This window comes from Trifolium pratense, linkage group LG7 (assembly GCF_020283565.1).
Source record: "Trifolium pratense cultivar HEN17-A07 linkage group LG7, ARS_RC_1.1, whole genome shotgun sequence".
In the NCBI taxonomy this organism is placed as follows: Eukaryota; Viridiplantae; Streptophyta; class Magnoliopsida; order Fabales; family Fabaceae; genus Trifolium; species Trifolium pratense.
The window spans coordinates 36,235,898-36,258,795 of record NC_060065.1 but is presented as its reverse complement, the minus strand read 5'-3'; the positions used below and the strand labels follow the sequence as shown (position 1 = coordinate 36,258,795).

At 33.4% G+C, this 22,898-nt stretch overlaps 3 protein-coding genes across 3 annotated transcripts; 2 read left to right on the top strand and 1 right to left on the bottom strand.

Moving 5' to 3' along the window:
* Nucleotides 1-5,178: 5,178 nt before the first annotated feature.
* Nucleotides 5,179-6,990, top strand: LOC123896364 (heat shock 70 kDa protein-like). Its single transcript, XM_045946760.1, has one exon. It carries the CDS (start codon nt 5,179-5,181, stop codon nt 6,988-6,990), a length of 1,812 nt encoding a protein of 603 aa, XP_045802716.1.
* A 2,853-nt stretch (nt 6,991-9,843) lies between these two features.
* Nucleotides 9,844-12,788, bottom strand: LOC123894880 (heat shock 70 kDa protein-like). Its single transcript, XM_045944974.1, has one exon. The coding sequence runs from the start codon at nt 11,839-11,841 to the stop codon at nt 10,030-10,032; it is 1,812 nt and encodes a 603-aa protein (XP_045800930.1). The 5' UTR covers nt 11,842-12,788; the 3' UTR covers nt 9,844-10,029.
* Nucleotides 12,789-14,550: 1,762 nt separating this feature from the next.
* On the top strand, nt 14,551-20,841 carry LOC123896538 (MACPF domain-containing protein CAD1). Its single transcript, XM_045946914.1, has 6 exons — nt 14,551-15,012; nt 16,728-16,966; nt 17,675-17,870; nt 18,406-18,589; nt 19,097-19,251; nt 19,909-20,841. The coding sequence occupies exons 1-6, from the start codon at nt 14,734-14,736 to the stop codon at nt 20,551-20,553; spliced, it is 1,698 nt and encodes a 565-aa protein (XP_045802870.1). The 5' UTR covers nt 14,551-14,733; the 3' UTR covers nt 20,554-20,841.
* The last annotated feature ends 2,057 nt before the right edge of the window (nt 20,842-22,898 follow it).

Below are 22,898 nucleotides of genomic sequence, written 5' to 3'. Positions count from 1 at the left end.
AAAGATAAAGAAGTAACTAAGACTATTTTTATTTTCTCTTTTTAAACAATTTGGTGTTCAGTATTTCCATTTTTACAAACTAAATAAAAAAGAAAAAACTACACTCTCTAGAACCAAGTTTTAGTAGAGTCTCTGAAGATGAGCTCCGTTAGGTCATGCGAGGGGTGTGATGAACCAAACGATCTAAGTCAGAAGAGGCTCCAAGTTTAGCAAGAAAGTCAGCACAAGTATTTCCTTCCCGAAGGATGTGACAATACGCACTTGCCAATGAAGATGAAAGATATATTTTATATCTTGAATCAGAGTAGCATACTTATTGAAATATAGGAGTTTGAACATTAATGATATCAACACATAGGAGAGAGTCTCTATAATGTCTTTGTTGTATTGAAGCTGATTAGCCAATAACAACCCTTGATAAATCACATGTAGCTCGACATGAAGGATGTCGGAAAAGATCCGGAGAGGAACCCAGAGAAGCCTATGATCCAGGCTTCAAAGGGTGACGAAGAAGTCCTCAAAATCCAGCTCGAACAAGGTCATCTAGACAACTGCCATCAATGTTAACAAAATATATATTAAAAAAATAAAACGACTTAGTAAAATAAATATAAAAAGGAAAATGCTAAACAGTGCCCCCGGGGCATTGGTTAAGCATGTTAAAATGGAAATTTTGTCTCGAAATATGTGCATTTAATGCCTCAAAAGTACAAAAAGTTGTCTTTTCAATATAAATTTTATTTTTTATTTCCTTTTTAAGTATGCTTAACAAGTGCCCCGGGGGCACCGTTTAGCATGACCCTAAATATCTTTTATATCTTTTATATTATAAGCTTGTATACACAAGCAAACCTTAAACCCTAATTTGTTTTTCCTATTTTCCCTCCATTTTATCTTGCAATTTTTATTAAAAAATAATACAATTTTGTCTTGATTAGGATTCGAACTCGCAACCCTTCAATGCAAAGCAATATTTCCAACCAATATGGCAAGTATACCAATTGTGATTAAAATTATGTGCAATAATTGATAAACATCATCAATTTTAAAAGTATATCATATCAAAATTATTGTTGACTATATTATTCATCACGAAATATTTTTATGTCTTTCCTGATCAAGGTTTTTTTTTCTACCGGATTATAAATTTAGAGAATAATTATCATGTGAGATTTGGAAAGCTATTATCATGTGTGATTTGGAAAATTATTATCATGTGTGATTTGGAAAGTTATTATCAAACTCAATTCTGCTAAATCAATTTTTTTTTCGCAATACAACCAAACACAACCATAGTCATGTCACTAATCACATTCATTATTTTGATTTTAACATTGCTAATATTAACCGATGATCAATTAATACAGTATGCACTAGCAGATAGTGAGATGATGTTATGTTACGTAGTTGTGGGAAGAGTTTAAAAGATTATCCTCCAATACCTAGAGCAGACACATTATTAGTTCTTGATGTACAAAATAGTTTAATACACGACGAATTGAATTATAACAGAAAATCATTAGCTGAGGAACATGTTAGATTGATGTCAACTATGACTTCAGAGCAACGTAAAGTATATGACACAATCATGATAGAGTTAACGAAAACAAACCTGATGTGTTTTTTCTTTATGGTTATGGCAGTATAGGGAGGACATTTATCTGGAGGGCCATGTCAGCCGCATTACGCTCAAAGGGTGAGATAGTTTTAACATTTGCCTCAAGTGAGATCGCTGCATTGCTTATACCTGGCGGTAGAACAACACATTCAAGTTTTTGTATTCCTCTAAATGTTGACGAGTTTTCAACATGTACCATAGTTCCTAAAATCCCTTTGGCGCTATTAATACAAAAAGCAAAGCTCATTATATGAGATGAAGCACCAATGATGCACAAACACTATTTCAAAGTCGTTGATCGAACTTTAAAATATATTCTCAAGTCTGTTGATGAAAAAAATAAACATGTTCCCTTCGGTGGAAAAGTTGTTATTTTTTGCGGAGATTTTAGACAAATTCTACTAGTTATAAGTTTGTATACACAATCAAACTCTAAACCCTAATTTGTTTGTCCGGTTTTCCCTCCATTTTATCATGCAATTTTTATTAAAAAATAATACAATTTTGTCTTAACTAGGATTCGAACCTGCAATCCTTTAATACAAGACAATATTTCGAACCACTATGGCAAGTATACCAATTGTGATTAAAATTATGTGCAATAATTGATAAGCACCATCAATTTTAAAAGTATATCATATCAAAATTATTTTTTTTGAACGTATATCAAAATTATTGTTGACTATATTATTCATCACGAAATTTTTTTATGTCTTTTCTGATCAATGATTTTTTTTCTACCGGATCATAAATTTAGAGAATAATTATCATGTGAGATTTGGAAAATTATTATCACATGTGATTTGGAAAGTTATATATATATATATATATATATATATATATATATATATATATATATATATATATATATATATATATATATATATATATATATATATATTCTCATACTATAACACCTTCAACAATATTGAAATCTATTAAAAAAAAAACCATCTTTCACATTTCAATGTCTCATGTAACCTTACTTATATCACTTTTTAAATTATTTATTATGCAGTTTATTAAATTGTAGTTTTTTAAAATTGGAAAAAGAATTTTGTCAAAAAAAATTAATGGAAAAATAATTGATATTTTTTATAAATACCCTTTATTTTTACGTTAATGTATCCAAACATAAATCAATTTTGTTTAACTCACTTTTAACCAAAATCAAATCTTTCAAACTCAATTCTGCTAAATCAATTTTTTTTGCAATACAACCAAACACAACCATAGTCATGTCACTAATCACATTCATTATTTTGATTTTAACATTGCAGATTTAATATTAATCGATGATCAATTGATACAATATGCACTAGCAGATATTGAGATGATTTTCCGTAGTTGTGGGAAGAGTTTAAAAGATTATCATTCAATGTCTAGAGCAGACACATCATTAGTTCCTGATATACAAAGTAGTTTAATACACGACGAATTGAATTATAACAAATAATCATTAGCTGAGGAACATGTTAGATTGATGTCAACTATGACTTCAGAGCAACATAAAGTATATGACACAATCATGACAAGAGTTAACAAAAACAAACCTGGTGTGTTTTTTCTTTGTGGTTATGGCGGTACAGGGAAGACATTTATTTGGAGGGCCATGTCAGTCGCATTACGCTCAAAAGGTGAAATAGTTTTAACAGTTGCCTTAACTGGGATCGCTACATTTCTTATACCTGACGGTAGAACAACACATTCAAGATTTTGTATTCCTCTAAATGTTGACGAGTTTTCAACATGTACCATAGTTCCTAAAAGCCCATTGACGCTATTAATACAAAAAGCAAAGCTCATTATATGGGATGAAGCACCAATGATGCACAAACACTGTTTCGAAACTGTTGATCAAACTTTAAAAGATATTCTCAAGTCTGTTGATGAAAAAAATAAACACATTTCCTTCGGTAGAAAAGTTGTTGTTTTTGGCATAGATTTTAGACAAATTCTACCAGTAATACCCAAAGTACAAGGCCAGAAGTTGTTCTTAATTCTTCGGTTCTTTGAAATTTTTTGTGAAGTTTTAACATTAAGTAAAAACATGAGGCTTCTCGGTGGTGTTTCGAGTGTAGACGTTGAACAAAGAAGATTGTTTTCTGAATGGGTTTTGGGTGTTGGCGATGGAGAAATTGGAGATGAAAACGACAATGATTTAGAACTTGACATTCTATCAGATTTATTGATTCCAAATTCAGGTGATCCTCTTGCTTCTTTCGTTGAAAGCACATATCCCCAACGTTTACAAAACATGAACGATATAACGTATTTCCAAAATAGAGCTATACTAGCTCCTAAAAATTCAATAGTCGACACAATAAATGATTATATGTTGGATTTAATTTCTGGTGAAGAAAAAACATATTTGAGTTATGATACTCCACTCACACAAAATGTTGACGGTCAAACAGTGGATGATGTTCATACTCCCGAATTTTTTAACACGATTTCTACGTCGGGACTTCCAAATCACAAGTTGAGACTTAAAGTTGGAGTTCCAGTTATGCTATTAAGGAATTTGGATAAAAAATTAGGATTATGCAATGGAACAAGACTTATTATTACGAGATTGAGAAAACGTGCTATTGAAGGAAAAATTATTTCAGGAAGTAATATTGGTGATCAGGTTTTCATACCTATATTTTCTCTGACACCATCTGACGTGAGAATTCCTTTTAAATTTCAACGGAGACAAATTCCTATAATGATTTCTTTTGCGATGATTATTAATAAGAGTCAGGGACAATCTTTAAAGCATGTTGGGATATATCTTTCGTCGCCAGTGTTTTCACATGGTCAGTTGTATGTTGCAATTTCAAGAGTTACTTCTAGAAAATGATTAAAAATATTGATCATCGATGACGACGGTGAAAATACGACTAAAACTTCAAATGTGGTATATAAGGAAGTCTCCCGTAATATAACATAATTTTCTTTGTATGAATAATTATCCAAAATTATTGTTGAACTATCGTTTAATGTTACTCAACTTTTTTCATATACCTTACATTATTGAAATTATCATATCTTATTTAATCATTATATATCTTACGGTTAATTAGACCCGTCCACCGCACGGGTCGATGTTCTAGTTGTCTTGAATATTGAGTAATTTTTTATTTTTTTTTATACAAAGGGGCCTAAACCTAAAAAAGAAAAACAGTACTCGAAGGAGGGAAAACCACACCCCTAACATCATTTTCTAACACTTAAAAACCAATATCATGGAAGCAACCAATGTTGGCCTATATATCCGCACATCGGTTCGCCTCACAATAAATATGCTTAATCTTCCAATGTTGTCTTGAATTCTGAAGTTCTTTGGAAATTGTCAAATCCTCCACTTCCCAATCCCTCAACACTTGCCCAATTATCCTCCTTGTATATTTTCCATACATTCCTCATTCACCAACTTTTCTGAAAAAGTCTTCTGATAGTAACAATACTTTCATTTTCTATGCCTATAAATACTATAGTACTTTTTAATCAATCACATTCACATTTTGAGTTCACTACCCAAAACACCATTTTTCTGCTTTTGTTTCTCAAGTGTCATGGCAACAACAAAAAGCAAAGCCATAGGCATTGACCTTGGTACAAGCTATAGCTGCATTGCAGTGTGGCAAAACAATCGTGTTGAGATCATTCCAAACGACCAAGGAAACCGCATCACCCCTTCTTATGTCGCCTTCAATGACATCGAAAGGTTAATAGGCGATGCTGCCATAAAACAATTAGCCAGAAATCCTCAAAACACCATTTTTGATGCCAAACGTTTGATTGGTCGTCGATTCTCTGACCAATCTGTACAGCAAGATATGAAGCTTTGGCCTTTTAAGGTTGTCCCAAACAACAAAGACAAACCCATGATTGTTGTCACTTACAAAGGCCAAAAGAAACATTTTTCACCTCAAGAGATATCTGCTATGGTTTTGTCTAAGTTGAAGGATGTTGCTGAAATTTATTTGGGACATGAAGTGAAAAATGCTGTTATCACTGTTCCAGCTTACTTCAACAACTCACAGAGACAAGCTACAAAAGATGCAGGGAAAATTGCCGGTTTTAATGTGATGAGGGTCATCAATGAGCCTACTGCAGCTGCTATTGCTTATGGTTTCCACAAGAAAAAGTGGATAGAAGGTGAGAAGAATGTGCTTGTGTTTGATCTTGGTGGTGGAACTTTTGATGTTTCCTTGGTGACCATTGATGAAGGAATGTTTCAGGTTAAGGCCACAATGGGAGATACTCATTTGGGTGGTGTTGATTTTGATAACAATTTGGTGAACCGTCTTATTCAATTGTTTCATAGAAAGTACAAGAAGGATTTGAACATCGGCGAAAATTCCAAAGCTTTGGGGAGGTTAAGGTCAGCATGTGAAAAAGCAAAGAGGCTACTTTCTTCAGCTTCAGAGACAACCATTGAGCTTGACTTTCTAAGTGGAGGGATTGATCTACATGTCACCATTACTAGAGCTTTGTTTGAAGAAATAAACAAGGACTTATTCAAAAAGTGCATGGAGATTGTTGAAAAGTGTTTGGTTGAGGCAAAAATTAGTAAAAATGAAGTTCATGATTTTGTTCTTGTAGGAGGATCTACTAGAATTCCAAAGATTCAACAACTATTAAAGGAAATGTTCAGACTCAACAGCGAAGTCAAAGAGCCTTGCAAAAGCATTAATCCTGACGAAGCTGTGGCTTATGGTGCAGCAGTTCAAGCAGCAATATTGAATTTTGAAGGAGACAAGAAAATCGAAGACTTGTTGCTGTTGGATGTTATGCCTCTTAGTCTTGGTATTGAAACTAAAGGTGGTGTCATGTCTGTTTTGATTCCAAAGAATACTATGATCCCTACAAAAAAGGAGAGTGTTTTCTCTACATTCTCTCATAATCAAGATAATGTTTGTATCAAAGTGTATGAAGGAGAACACGCTAAGACCGAGGATAACTTTTTTCTTGGAAAATTTGATCTCTCAGGGTGTTCTTCATTATCTAGAAATGTTCCAAATATAAATGTATGTTTTGATGTCGATGTGGATGGTATTTTGGAGGTTACTGTTGAAGATAAGACAAAAGGGTTGAAAAAGAAGATTACTATCATCAACAAAGAGGGAAGATTGAGTTCTGAAGAGATGAGGAGGATGGTGAGGGATGAAGAGAGGTATAAGGTAGAGGATGAAAAGGCGGCGAAGAAGGTGAAAGCAAAGAACTTGTTTGAGAATTATGTTTATGAAATGAGGGAGAGAGTGAAGAAGGTTGAGAAGGTAGTGGCGGAAACTATAGAATGGCTTGATAGAAACCAATTGGCTGAAATTGATGAGTTTGAATTCAAGAAGCAGGAATTGGAAAATATTATGCAGTTTCTCTAATTATGATTCAAGGTAAAAGATTATCTAGAGAGTTTGAAGCAATGTAAAATAGCTGAGCTTCATTACTCAACTAGTGTCTAATGTCTATGAGATTATCTGTTCTAGTCTATGGTTAATTTAAGTCTTGTAAGTGAAATTGCTTAATGGTATACTATGCAAGAAATGTTGGGTTTATTACTTTGTGATGATATTGTGTACCGTGCAGTGCAATCAACTACTTACGGTTACAATTAATTAAGTGAAATTATTGAAAATGATTTTTGAGTGGAAATACACATAAGCCTAAAAATAACAAAGATAAAACTATACTGATAAATAGAATAAGAAAATGATTTAATTGCATATAATGAGGGTGGAATTGCATAAAAGAATTAACATTGATTGTTTATATTGTAACCAACTAAAATAGCATTCCTTAGCAGTGAAACCAAGCCCAAAGTATGTCTCTATTTTTCACATTTAAGAAAAATAAATTCAAGAAATAAAAAGAACACTATTAACCCATTTATAAATATCAGACTCAAATATTTCTTATACTAAACCTATATATAATACTCAATAGTTGTATGTACATATAGATAGTAATGTTCATCACTTAAAACTAACAACATTCATACAGATCACTAGAATCAAAAGTGAACCGAAACTATTACCAAATTAATGAGTTAAATATAAGCAAAACATATTTCAAAATCATACCACCTGCCAAGTTAATGAGTTTTGGTTAATATTCAAGAAAGCATTACCAAAGCGTAAAATGGTGGCAAACTCGGTAACACCGGATAGATTTTGCAATCCAACTCGATGGTAGCTCGTTGGAATCCTTTTTCATGTAACCAAATTAAAGCTTCTTTAAGCGCCATAGCTTCCGCCTCTTTTGGAGAAAGGAGTTGATCCTTGTGCAAGGTTTTTGCTCAGATGAATTCACCTCTTTCGTCCCACAACTATTTTGTTGGTGAAAAAGGACTGCATATACATTGCATTTAACGACCCCCCACATCTGGTTTTTTCCATTTTCTTGCAGCAGACCCGCGACCAGAAGTTGGTGTATTTTTAGCAGTAGTTCTGACATGACACCAGTTGGACAGCAAGTCCCTTACAGGCTGCAGCTCTGACAGACTGCTGCATCGGCTTCTCAATATCGTCTCAAAATTTCTTGTTTTGCCACCTCCAAAACGTCCAAATATGCATCGTGAAATCACAACGCCTATGTTCCTGCCGGTGTGACAGTAGGCCAAAGTATGATCCTGGAACACACTCATGCAGACTTAAATAAGCATCATTGTCAAAAGCTATTTACTTGAAAAACTTGCATAATTTAATCATTATGGTTATAGTCTTAATTTAAAAGTGTTTGTGAAGTATTTCTTTCACGTGCTACTATTGCCAGTTTGATCAGGTCTCTTTTACTTCTACATCTATTTTGTATTAAATTTGATCAGCTGATTTTACATTATTGAGTATGGCTCATAGACACATGGGCAAGGGGCGGCGGGGGAGCGTAGCGAGTGAGGCGAAAACCCTAATTCATTCTTGTAATTATATAGAGCTATACAACTGCTCCATAGTCGCAGACATAGTCACACTTTGTCGAATTGCATAACCAAACGATCAAGTTTATTGTTTGTGATTTACATTTCCTATTTCTCTTATGTTACTAGTTGATGCTCTAACATACATGATTTTCACATGCTAATTTCTCGCCATTAATATTATGATAGCGATCTCTAAAATATGTATTTCTATGCAACTCAATTTTCGTAACTGGTGATCAAAGTCACATAAGACATTTTTTTGTGGTGGATACATTGTGACTGTAATAAGTTGATTTTATTGCACAAACATCATCAGAAAGCAATAAACTGTTTTTTTTTTTTACCAAACTGGTGTATTTTTTCAAGCTTATTACTAAATAGATGTATTTTTCAAACAGATTACCAAAAATGAGTAAGTACATCCACAAAAATATATTTAAGTAAGCAATAACGCATGCCATTGCTTTGTCACTTCACATAACATACATGAGCATGATGATAATAAGATCCATGTCATTATCTTGTCAATATTTCATGCTGCAAGCAGTGAATAAGAATCTCTCATTTGTCATGATAATAGGCTATCTACACTATACAAAAGTGATGCAGCCTTACTAATAAGAATAAGAATCAGAATATTATTCTGCAAAAGTATATTCCAACACCTGAGGCCCTGACTATGCAAAAGTAATGTGATGCAACCTTCATGTGACTTTTTTATCCACACTCATAAATATTGTAGTTCAACTCTTTACTATAAAGAGGTAAATATAAACCATATTTTAGTTTAACTATTTACAAATACTTTTGTATAGTGTAACCATATTAATTACGTGGCAAATTTTTGACTGCTAAATATACTTCCAATATTGTTGACAGATTGTACTTCCAATTGTTCATATAAATCCCAGCATAAGGACTTAAACTTTAACGTATTGAAAGGGGTGGATTGTAAAATAGAAAACCATGGCAAAAGCATTCAGTGATTGGGAGGAGTCATACAATCTATTGCTTAGATGGATGAATGCTATCCCGGATACTATACCAGATACGGGACAAATATTTTACTTCACCTTACATAACAGATGGATGGTAGTCTCTGAAAACTTGTCATTTGACCGCGTCTTCTGAGCATTTAAGCCATGCATTGAAGGGTTTAAATTTTGCAAAACACTTATTCCAGTCGAAACATTCTTGACTGGTAAATTTCATGGGACATTGTTGGTTGCGGTTGCACAAGAACAAACTAAAGTCATGGCAGTAGCAACTTACCCTTTTTGATAAATTATTTGAAAACTAATTTGATTAAAAAAAAAAGTCTAACAAACCCAACATTTACTGCATATATCATAAGTAATTTCACATACAGTACATAAATTAACCATAAAGTAGACAGAATCTCATAAACACTAATTGAGTAACAAAGCTCAAACTATTTTACATTGCTTCAAACTCTTAAGTGTAAAATTATTCTAAAACACTTCTACATAGCATAGCATGAAAATTAGAGATACTGCATATTCTTTTCCAACTCCTGCTTCTTGAATTCAAACTCATCAGCTTCAGCCAATTGGTTTCTATCAAACCATTCTATAGTTTCCTCCAATACTTTCTCAAACTTCCTCACTTTCTCCTTCATTTCATAAACATAATTCTCAAACAAATTCTTTGCCTTCACCTTCTTCCTCAGATCCTCATCCTCTACCTTATACCTTTCTGCTTCCCTCATCATTCTCCTCATCTCTTCATGACTCAATCTTCCCTCCTTATTGGTGATAGTCATCTTCTTTTTTAACCCTTTTGTCTCATCTTCAACAGTAACCTCCAAAATACCATCAACATCAACATCAAAACAAACATTGATATTTGGAACCTCTCGAGGTGATGAAGAACACCCTGAGAGCTCAAATTTTCCAAGAAAAAAGTTATCCTCAGTCTTAGCATGTTCTCCTTCATACACTTTGATCGAAACGCTATCTTGATTACGAGAGGCTGTAGAGAAAACATTCTCCTTTTTTGTAGGGATCATAGTATTCTTTGGAATCAAAACAGACATAACACCACCTTTAGTTTCAATACCAAGACTAAAAGGCATAACATCTAACAACAATAAGTCTTCAATTTTCTTGTCTCCTTCAAAATTCAATATTGCTGCTTGAACTGCTGCACCATAAGCCACGGCTTCATCAGGATTAATGCTTTTGCAAGGCTCTTTGACTTCTCCGTTGACTCTGAACATTTCCTTCAATAGTTGTTGAATCTTTGGAATTCTAGTAGACCCTCCTACAAGAACAAACTCATCAACTTGGTTTTTGTTCATCTTTGCCTCAACCAAACAATTCTCCACAGTCTCCATGCACTTTATGAACAAGTCCTTGTTTATTTCCTCAAACAAAGCTCTAGTAACAGTGACATGTAGATCAATCCCTCCACAAAGAGAATCAAGCTCAATGGTTGTCTCTGAAGTTGAAGAAAGTAACCTCTTTGCTTTCTCACATGCTGACCTTAACCTCCCCAAAGCTTTGGAATTCACACTGATGTTCAAATCCTTCTTGTACTTTCTCTTAAACAATCCCACAAGACGATTCACCAAATTATTATCAAAATCAACACCACCCAAATGTGTATCTCCTAGTGTAGCCTTAACCTTGAACATTCCTTCATCAACTGTCACCAATGAAACATCAAAAGTTCCACCACCAAGATCAAACACAAGCACATTCTTTTCACCTTCTCTCCACTTTTTCTTGTCCAAACCATAAGCAATAGCAGCTGCAGTAGGTTCATTGATGATCCTCATCACATTAAAACCAGCAACTTTTCCTGCATCTTTTGTAGCTTGTCTCTGTGAGTTGTTGAAGTGAGCAGGAACAGTGATAACAGCATCTTTCACTTCATGACCAAGATAAGTTTCAGCAACATCCTTCAACTTAGACAAAACCATGGAAGATATCTCTTGAGGTGAAATATGTTTCTCTTCACCTTTGTAAGTGATTACAATCATTGGTTTGTCTTTGTTGTTAGGGACAACCTTAAAAGGCCAAAGCCTTATATCTTGTTGAACTAATTCATCAGAAAATCGACGACCAATCAAACGTTTGGCATCGAACACGGTGTTTTGTGGATTTGTGGCCATTTGGTTTATAGCATCATCACCTATTAATCTTTCTGTGTTAGTGAAGGCAACATAAGAAGGGGTGATACGGTTTCCTTGGTCGTTTGGAATGATCTCAACATGATTGTTTTGCCACACTCCAATACAACTGTAGGTTGTGCCAAGGTCGATGCCTATGGCTTTGCTCTTTTTTGTTGCCATGGCACTTGAGAGAGTTTGAGATGAGAGAACAAAAGAAGAAGAAGAAGAAGAAAAGAAAATGGTGTTTTGAGTAGTGAAGTGAAAATGTGGATATGATTGGTTAAAAAGCAGTATTTATAGGCATAGAAAGTGAATGTATTATTACTGTCAAAAGACTTTTAAGAAAAGTTGGGGAATGAGGGAAGGTGAATGGAAAATACAAGGAAAATAATTGAGCAAGTGTTGAGTTGAATGATTAGGTAGTGGAACTTCAGCATTTCCTAAAATATCCTTTGTATTATTAAGTGTCTAACACTAACTTTAACTTTAACTTTTGTCTCACATGATATATTGATTCTTGATTAAGTCATTATTTCTACACATAAAAAACAAAGGAACTCATATCACAGAGTGTGGAAATAAGTATCATTTTAGGGGGATTGTTTTACTCAGTTGAAATACTAGCTATACTTCCAGATTGTAATACTATACTACTACCAGTATAATCGAAACATGTATGTATTGACATGTTTCTGGTTTTTAAATTTTTCGGCATGCATTGCTTCCAATTTTTTCTTTTGTATTTGAAGGATCATGAAAAATATCACTATTCCTATTTCCTACTACTATTAGCCAATTTAAATTCAATATTAGAATGTTGATTCATTTTGAAATATGCTCAAGTCTCGACCTCCACTTTTTTAAGCAATGTGAAATTTAACTGACCTCACACTAGCTACAACAATTATGAGTCTAATATGATACATATGAATAAATTCTTATCAGAAGCTGATACACAAATACTTATATAGGAATAGGTGCTGTTGCAACTTTGTGAACCAATTGATACATGAATAGTTTATATCTTGTGTCTACATAGTTGAATATTGACGCACGATAAAATTTTCCAACACCTCAATGCTTCAAAACCTTAGTGAAAGGGGTTTACTCAAACAAAGGCAAACCTCTCACCTAAGGAAACATGATAACAGCAGTATTTATAGGCATAGAAAGTGAATGTATTATTACTGTCAAAAGACTTCTAAGAAAAGTTGGGGAATGAAGGAAGGTGAATGGAAAATACAAGGAAAATAATTGAGCAAGTGTTGAGTTGAGTGATTAGGTAGTGGAACTTTAACTTTTCCTAAAACATCCTTTTTATTAATAAGTGTCTAACTAACTCTAATTACTTTAACTTTGTCTCACATGATAAAGATATTGATCCTTGATTAAGTCATTATTTTTACACATAAAAAACAAAGGAACTCATATCACATAGGGTGTGGAAATAAGTAGCATTTTAGGGGGATTGTTTTACTCAGTTGTTGTAACAGATTGTAATACTATACTACCAGTATAATTGAAACATGTATGTATTGACATGTTTCTGGTTTTTTAATTTTTCCACATGCATTGCTTCCAATTTTTCCTTTGGTATTTGAAGGATCATGAAAAATATCACTATTCCTAGAAAGTTGAAGAGAAAAAAGTGGGGTTGACGCAAGATAAAATTTTCCAACACCTCAATGCTTCAAAACCTTAGTGAAAGGGGTTTACTCAAACAAAGGCAAACCTCTCACCTAAGGAAACATGATAAATTATGTGGGCTTGTTACGCAAAAAAAAAAAAGGGGCTTGTCTGAAAAGTCTGTAGCTCACATAGGGTTGAGCTTGGACACCAACTTTGGAGCTTTTTCACTCGAAAATCGAAGAGTTCTTCTTTTCGCACCCCCTATAGTTTCTCGCGCATCATTCTAAATTATTAAAGATTCAAAAAACCCTGCTCGCTACTTAAGTTGCGAACGACATATATATTTTTTTTATCCCAATCCTAACGTTTGCACCCATCACGCTCCCTATGAACGTCAATATTATGAAAAGACATAGTTCATTATCTAGAGTGCGAACTCGAACACATTTAGCTACTTAGAGTGCGAACTCAAAAATATTACGAAAAAACACATCAATGCTAATTATTATATTCCTAATATGAACCGGTGATCAATTCTAGTTATGTGCATAATCTCATGATATTGCATCTATGTGCATGATCTCTTGATTAATCAATCTCACACACATCTTTGGGGTGAAGGAAATGTTCGCACTTTAACTTACGAACGATATTTCATTAAAAAAAATCACGGGAGATGAGAAAAGAGTGAGGGGATAAAAAAAAATTTAGTTACTATTTTACATACTCGCTATCTAATCTGTAAGGGAGTAAAATTAGAAGTTCAGAGTCCAATATTTTTTTTTTTTTTTGAATAAATAATAATAACATCTTAATAGTAAAGATTAAACTGACGAATTTATAAAATTTAAGAATTACTTATCATATGTATATAATCCTAATATTGAAAAAGAGTGATAATGATAATTTATACACAAAATTGATAATTAAATTTCAATTTTTTTAAAACACAAATAAGCTCAACTCATGATTCTCAATGCAAAAGACGAATCAAATAAAAAATGCATCAACTAGCCTAAGAATTAAAAATGAATTTTAAGAATTCATTTTAAGAATTCATTTTAAGAATTAAAAACCTCACATCTCAAAAAGGATTATTAGTCAACTGAGAATCTCACAACAAAAACTCACAAGAAAAAAAAAAAAAAAAGTATTCAAAATTCAAAATGAATGAGAAAGCCTCCTCTTTGAACCATGTGGATGGACAATGGTCCCTACCAGCTTACAAAAAAACGCGTTTTCAGAATAATTGATTATTTATTCATTGTTGTTACAGTCAAAGAAATCCCTTTTAGAACAAACAAGAACAACATCAACAACCTCACCACCAACAGCTACTACAAAGTCCAACCTATTCATTCATTCATTCAATTCAACCCCACTTTTTTTCTCTTCATTTTCTTATTAAAAATCTCAACTTTTTTCCATAACAAATGCTATAGAATGGAAAACTCAACTTCAACAAGAAACTCTTCTGATTCTCTTTCTGCAACTCTTATCAACTCAATCCAAGCTTTGGGTCGTGGTTTTGATGTTACATCAGATATTAGGCTTCTTTATTGTAAAGGTGCACCTGGGTCTAGACTTGTTCATCTTGATGAACAACATACTAGGGATCTTGTTCTTTCTCAACAACTTGTTGTTCCTGATGTTTCTGCAGACATTGATTTCTCTAATGGGACAAGTGGTATTCTCAGAACCCCTGTTTGTAGTTTCCAAGAGGTGATTGTTTTCTTTCTATTTATTTATTTTTATTTTTTCTGGATTTTGATTTGGTTTTGTTGATTGCTTGAGATGGGAATTTCTTATAAAAAGGAAAATTTTCCATTTTTATTTATTTACTTATTTGTTTATTTAGTTATTTTTTTTATAGGCTAATGTTAGTTGTTAGTTACTATGCTATGTTAGAAGATAGAGTTTGTTATGTTGTTTTTGCTTTTATTTGTGAGTTTGTGGGTTGGTTTGTGACTTCAATTTGTTGCATTGTATTTTCTAAATGCAATGCTTAATTCAATACTTAGGATTTCTGTTCCTTAGCATGTCCTAGATTGATGCATCAATTGTGTTTTTTCGTTAGGAATGTGCAATGCATAATTAGATTAGATAAGAATGGTTTTAGCAGATTAATTCCTTTGGGTCCCTAGTTTTCCTGAAATAGGAGTTAGACTATGAAGCATGGACACTCCTCAGATTAGATGTATCCCAGTGTCGGACACACGTCGGTGTACCGACACGACACAAACACTTATGATTACACTGAATTATATCATTTTCTCAAATTATTATTGGTGTCGTCCGTGTCGTGTCCCGTGCTTCATAGGAGTTAGATGATTCCAGTTAGGTCTCATATGCCCTTAAGCAGCATTTTATTTTTGGCAAGTGATTGGCCTGTTGCAATTTAAAGGGGCATTAAACAAACTACGTCACAGCCCCACGTACATAAGTAGCTTCATTGGTCCATGATTCAAATCCTGGAAACTAACATAACCACTAACTTACTAACATTTGCCTATCCGTAAAACAAGCATACTATGTTATGATAAAGGCACAAATTCGTCAAGCAGAACATTATCAGTGAGTTTGGTAACAGCGCATCTTACTTGAATTAGTCTCTGCATTGGTATTGAACAATTATGAAACGTTTAGTCAAGCTCTGAGCCATCAATGCATTAACTTTATGTTTTTATCTCTCTCCATCAAAGCTTTATTTTATCTTGCAACTTCTGCAAATTTCCAAAGAAGTTTCTACTTACCGTGGTTATGTTATTTTGCTGCTACTTTTTTTATATGAAAAAACAGTATGGCAGTATATTAGCTCTAAAGGATGGAGAGAGGCATTCAAAGAATATTCAAGGGTTGACTTAAATTCTTCTTAAAGTTTACGAAACATCGATTTGTTATTAAATGCATAATAAGTCGAAGATTGATGCACCAAAGTATGGGAAAATGGTGGGGATGATAAAATTGTTTATATTTGGGTGATTGAATTTTCATTATATCTTGTAGAAGATACTTCTATATTTGTGTCTTTGAGCATTATTGAAATTTTAGTTTCGCTTAGAACAATGGGGAGTTTCATAGTTTTACAGTTCCTTTGAGCGGCCAGGTCTATGTCCGATACTATCTTGCGAAGAAATTGATGATATTTTAGTATATAATCCAGTGATATAATGCCAGTGTTAACACATATTTTGGAGTAGTAGAAATGATTTTGGATGTGAATGGTGCAGTCTTCTATATTTTTCCTCTTTAAATGTTCGAACAAATGGATGGTTCTCAATAGTTGATTTGTTTTGAAATCTGTCAATAGCCTCATTTGATTGAATATAGATGGATACTCTAAAGCCACTTTGATGTATTGCGAAGGTTATATTTATAGACTCTATTCATGATTTTTACTGTAGCATTCATTTATAAAGGATGACTGAATTTTTCAGATGGCAAACTATTTCAATGAGAGGTCAGGCATAAAAGGACACATTCCACTTGGAAGCTTCAATTCTATGTTCAATTTCACTGGCTCCTCGATGGTTGATGCAGCAGCCACCAAATCACTTGCCATGGTTGGATATTTCATTCCACTGTTTGAAGTTAAATTAACGAAACAAAATTTGGTTTTGAATGATGAAGTCAGGCGCGCTGTTCCTTACTCTTGGGATCCAGCATCCTTGGCTAGGTAAGCTAAGTTTTACTGTTTTTATTAATGTAATAGTATTGAGTTATCCTTTTATGCAGAAAATGGTTTTGGCTTGATATTCTTAAACATAAATCTGTATACTTGAGCTCAAGTCATACAACCCCTTGAATATTTCTTAGTGAAGTCTACTCTAAAAGTTATAGAGTCTTGGGATGCACTTACATGAGCCAATCATCCTGTTTATTCTTCATAGGAAACGGACCAAAAACTAAAGAGTTTTTGAAACTCCAAATGACCATAACTTTGTCTGAATTGTTCAGGTTAAGATTTTTAGTTTGATGATAACACGAAAACTCCTGGCTGGCCGAGACAAATACATTGTTATAGTGAATGAATTTCTGTATGCTTCACTTGTCATCAATGTCATTTAGTTATCTTGTTAAAGAAATTGTGCTTTGTATTTTCCAGATTCTTAATCTGTTTTTTTTTTTTTTTTTTTTCTTTCTTTCAAATGAAAGAGCATATTTCTACATAAGCATCTAGAAGACAATGGAATTTTTCATTTTTGTAGTACTGTGACAATGAAGATTTCACAAAGCATATATATAATCTGACTTAGTTGATTGATCCAATTTCCCCCCACATTTCCCCTTAAAAATCCCAAAAGAAAGAGTTTATATATTCTATTTGCTAGTTGGTATTGACAGAGTCAAGTTCTAATTGGAAAATTTTGCCCTTGCTTCTCAGTTTTATTGAGAATTATGGTACCCATATTGTTACATCTGCAACAGTTGGTGGAAGAGACGTCGTGTATGTTAGGCAGCACCAATCATCTTCTTTGTCTGCACCAGACATTGAGAACTATGTTAAGGACATTGAAAATGATAGGTTTCTTGATGCAAAAAACACATCTGGACCTGCTGCTTTGAAGTACAAGGAGAAGGTTAGTATTAAAAGTAACCTCTTTCCCACCATTACCGAGAAAATAGACAGACCTTTTCTGCTTCTGATTATTTATGAAACTTAATTTATTTTATGCAAATGCATCATGGTTTAGCCTTTTGCATTTATTTATTGCAATTGCATTCTCTCTAAGTCTTGTTTGAATAAGTAGTTTAATTAAGTGCTTATCATATAAGGGCTTATGTTATGTATAAGCTATAAGCTATTTCTTTCTTTTTTATTTTTACGCAACTATAAGTTATTTCTTAACAAAAGATAAAAAAAGTCAAACTGTTTTAATATAAACTATAGACTGTTTTCATAAACTATCACAGAGAGCTTATCAAAATAAGTTGAAAACATCTCATGAAGATGTCATAAGCTGTTTCCATAAGCTCTTCGAACAATCTCACAACTCACAAGTGCTTATGCCAGTAGATAAATTCAAATAAGCCATTAACAGAAAATGATTTAGTCACTAATTTAGTACATACTCTACGAATCTCAGTGAAATAATTTTCATAATGTTGCTGCAGGATGTTACAGTCATTTTTAGGAGGAGAGGAGGGGATGATCTTGAGCAAAGTCATACTAAATGGGTGGAAACTGTAAAATTGGCACCAGACATCATTAACATGAAGTTTACACCCATCGTTTCTCTTCTTGAAGAAGTACATGGTGTAAAGCTTTTGGCCCGTGCAATTGAACTATATCTGGAGTGTAAGTTCTAATCCAATTATTATTGCTGTGAAGTTGGTTTTATTACTGCTGGCAACAGTTATTCTAGGGTAATGAACTTGTCGAGTCCTTGGAGCAGTTAATATCATCAGCTTTCTCATAATATAAGCTGCAATATCAATCAGGATACTTTTTAAAGCAGTTTGAAACTTTGTGAATTTACAATGAGACATTCTTAGGAATAAATGTTAGCTGCATAAGCTAAATAAAGTTATAACACTTCCAAACTCAACCAAAATGGAGAAGTTACAATTGGCGTGTATGTCATTATTGTGAAAGCAGATAATGTGTGTATTTCATTATCTGCAAGATTTGTTAGTTACATATGGCTTACCAAAAAAAAGGAGATTGCCATTAATATAATATTTTGAAAACTGGTATAGTAAACAGTAAACACCATGCATGACGATTTCTAGACATGCATAACAAAATGCATGTTAACATTTTTTTTCAAAGTATACATAATTGGCCCTCTTTTATATTAAGCAGACAAACCTCCTATTGAAGACCTACAATATTTCCTGGATTTCCAAATAACTCGAGTTTGGGCACCAGAGCAGAATAATCTACAAAGAAAAGAGCCTGTCTGTCAATCTCTTCAGTTCAGCTTAATGGGACCTAAGCTTTATATCAGTCCAGATCAGGTATTGTTTACTAAATCCTACTATATTCTTTAACATGGCTATCAAATTATGTCTAAAGAGGACTATTAACAACACAGAACATAGAATCAGTGCTGAAATTGTCATTCTATGATTCTATCTCTATTTAATTGAACTGAAACTAGCTACAAAAGTAAGAATGAAGCATGGTAGGATACAAAAGTAAGAAATTACAAGTTCTATTTTAATTTGATTAAAACTCTGCCTGTGTCTTCGCTGTTGAAAATACACAAAAAACCAATACGACCTATGAAGCACCGACACAAACACAACACTAACACATAGACACTGGTAATAATTTGATAAAAGGAAGTGATTGAATGTAACCGCATGCGTCAGGGTCGGACACGGAACACATTCAATCAAAAGCATCAGTGCTACATAGTACATAGAGTCGGACACACTGTTTAAAATAGGAGTGTTCTTTTAGTTAAGCAGCGAAAAGCAAAATTTTGGCAAATCTTTATGACAGACTAGAATACAACTTGGTTATAAGTTTGAGTAGTTGAGTTCAGGATCCCACATTTATCACATTTTTTGAGTGAGTTTTGAAAGATCATTTACTTTGGATTTTGGATATGCATACTGTTAACTATAGACAACAGGTGAGTGAGGCAACACCATGACTTGTCATTGCAGGTAACAGTTGGACGCAAGCCCGTGACTGGACTAAGGCTGAGCCTAGAAGGCAACAAACAAAACCGACTCGCAATTCATTTGCAACATTTAGTGTCACTCCCAAAAAACCTTCAACCTCACTGGGATGCACACATGGCCATAGGTGCTCCCAAATGGCAAGGTCCCGAAGAACAAGACAGCCGCTGGTTTGAGCCAATCAAATGGAAGAACTTCTCCCACGTAAGCACTGCACCAATTGAGATAACTGAAACTAACATCGGAGACCTCTCTGGTGTTCATATTGTCACCGGGGCCCAACTCGGCGTTTGGGATTTTGGTGCCAAAAATGTACTACACCTCAAACTACTTTTCTCTAAGGTACCGGGATGCACAATAAGGCGATCAGTATGGGATCATAACCCTTCCACTCCGGCAGCTACACACAAATCAGACGGTGCTTCATCGTCATCGACAAAGAAACCTTCTGATGATAAAAAGGAAGATAGTTCAGCACACATTGGAAAACTAGCGAAAATTGTTGACATGACAGAAATGTCGAAAGGGCCGCAAGATATTCCTGGTCATTGGTTAGTAACAGGTGCTAAGCTTGGAGTAGAAAAAGGAAAAATTGTACTTAGGATAAAGTACTCCTTGCTAAACTATTGATCCACATATTCAGATATTCTTCTCCTTTTGATTATTTATTTTTTCCCCTTCACACTAGAAACAATAGTCAAGCATTCTTTGCACAGGGAATCAATCTTTTGAGTTCTTTTGTGATATGTAGATTTTCATTTTTAGTTATTTAGTTGATGCTGATGCAGTGGTTTATTATATTTCTATAACTATTAAATTTTGTTTATTTAATGGAATATGAACAGTGACATTAAGAGGTGAGTTTATGCATGTCTTGAACTACATAGATTCATTAAAAGTTTGGAGGACTTTCTTCTACATATTGACTTGAATGGTTACACTCATGCATGGTTGAAAAAACCAGATTGTTCTGGCTCTGGTTTAATTTGAAAACCAGTGAACTTGTCATGTTTTGGTTCAAACAACTCGTAAAATCGAATGATAAAACTAGTAAAAAGTTGAACCAATTCAAATCAATTAAAATTGGTGTAAGAATATCAGTTTCTATACAATTCGAAAGTGATGGTACTCGAATTTGGACCCTATCTGTTGGAAATTCTCTCAAGTTTTCTCCATTACTAAAATACACCACCTATCTTTCTTTTACATTTATTATAATTCAATTTTAATTTTTCTCTCTCATATTGGATGGATGAGATTCCACTTGAGAAAACTTGAGAAATTCCGATAGAGAGAATCCACTCTCATGCTACTCAATAGACTTTATAATCCACCGTAATTAAGATCTTTGACTCTCTGTAGGCGCCTAAAGGTATTCTCATACTTTAGGCTCTTTTTTGTGTCTGCTATGAGACTAATCTTTGAATCAGGAGAGAGATATCTATCTTTTTTTTTTTTTTAATGAGGTTGAACTATCTCTTAAGTGGACAACTCTAGAAATCAAACTCATGTTTTTTTTTTTTTTTTACAATAGTCATGTTATCAACTCTCCCAAAATTGACGAATCAAAATTCATCGGTTAACTAAGGAGTTTAACTAAAATTCACCACCAATGAATGAAGCTTGAATGTTGTCATTGATTAATCGCCAAACATTGATAATTCACGAGACAAAATGACAAAAATCAAAAGTAATTAATAAGTCAAATGACGGAGAAAAAGGAAGAACAAACTGGTATGGAGAAAATGACATATCAGCATGATTCTAACATTTTTTTCTTTAAAAATGAATTTGTTTTCATTAAAATTAACAATGCATTTCAGTTTTACATTGCATGCACATTTTGCATCTCAGTATTACCTAGTGAAGAATGAAAAAAGAAAGAACATTATGGTGTTACAATCAAGAGTTATGTTTATTTTTTATTTTTTTTGTGATAATGTTGTTTATCAATGTTTAGGAAGTAGGAACTTATAGTAATGGACAATAAATATATGCCAAATTAATTGGCATTTATTTGTTTTCACCTGAATTTTCTAGAGATTATCTAAATGAGATTAAACATATATATGAGGTTGTGCCAGTAACAAATTATTTTGGAGGCATATTATATAGTTTCTGGCATTGTGATTCTTGTTCATTCACATAATTGACTGCAACTTTTGGAATCATTCTCTTCCAAAATCGGTAAAACTCATGCAATACATTTCACTATCAACAAAAAAGATAAAACCGTTTATCACATATCCAGCTGTCATAGTCTTACGAGGCAACAGTTACTATATATTAATATATATACTTTTGGCATAGTTAGTTAATTAATAGTAGTTAATTTGGTTAAAAATTGTCCTTTAAGCATTAAACTTCAATACAACAACTAAGTATGAGTTGAAGTGGTTAATGAGTTTCACTTGAGGACAAATTGTTTGAGAGAATCTAAGTTTGATTTTTAGGTGGAACAATTCTTGATCAGACTTTATTTACCTCTCGAGTGAGGTAGATAAATAAGCAATACTTACTCAAGTTCATTCACATATTTAAGATTTTATTTGTATAATTGTAGCGATAAAATGGTCAAACATTTCACTCACACCAGCTGTGACTTTTTTTGGGCGTAAATCAGGTATCCTCCGCGCACAACAATATAGACTAATCCCTCGAGCCTTGCGGGACCAAAATGGATGATAAACTCTCCCTAAGAGTTTTAACACTGCTTGAATGCCCAAGACATTTTGCTTACACCACCTGTGACTTGGGTTCTAGTCCGGAATTTCTTTGTAAATCCTCAATAAGTTCCATAGTTCTCTATAGGGTTGTGCCTCCCCTAAAATAAATTTGTTTGTATCAATAAAAACAAAAAACAATGCTTTGTTTAATTGAATTCATTGTATATATATAGACAGACATTGGTCTTCTCTCCTGTCATTGTAGTTAAGGCCAATTTAGCTCTTTCTTTTGAATTGGCTGCTCAAAGT

Excerpts from the sequence above, each read along its gene's own strand:
- LOC123896538 (XM_045946914.1), top strand. The coding sequence starts at position 14,734 with ATGGAAAACTCAACTTCAACAAGAAACTCTTCTGATTCTCTTTCTGCA. Across the intron at positions 17,871-18,405 it reads CTTTGAAGTACAAGGAGAAG|GATGTTACAGTCATTTTTAG; the intron begins GTTAGTATTAAA and ends ATGTTGCTGCAG. Across the intron at positions 18,590-19,096 it reads AATTGAACTATATCTGGAGT|ACAAACCTCCTATTGAAGAC; the intron begins GTAAGTTCTAAT and ends TATATTAAGCAG.
- LOC123894880 (XM_045944974.1), bottom strand. The coding sequence starts at position 11,841 with ATGGCAACAAAAAAGAGCAAAGCCATAGGCATCGACCTTGGCACAACC.
- LOC123896364 (XM_045946760.1), top strand. The coding sequence starts at position 5,179 with ATGGCAACAACAAAAAGCAAAGCCATAGGCATTGACCTTGGTACAAGC.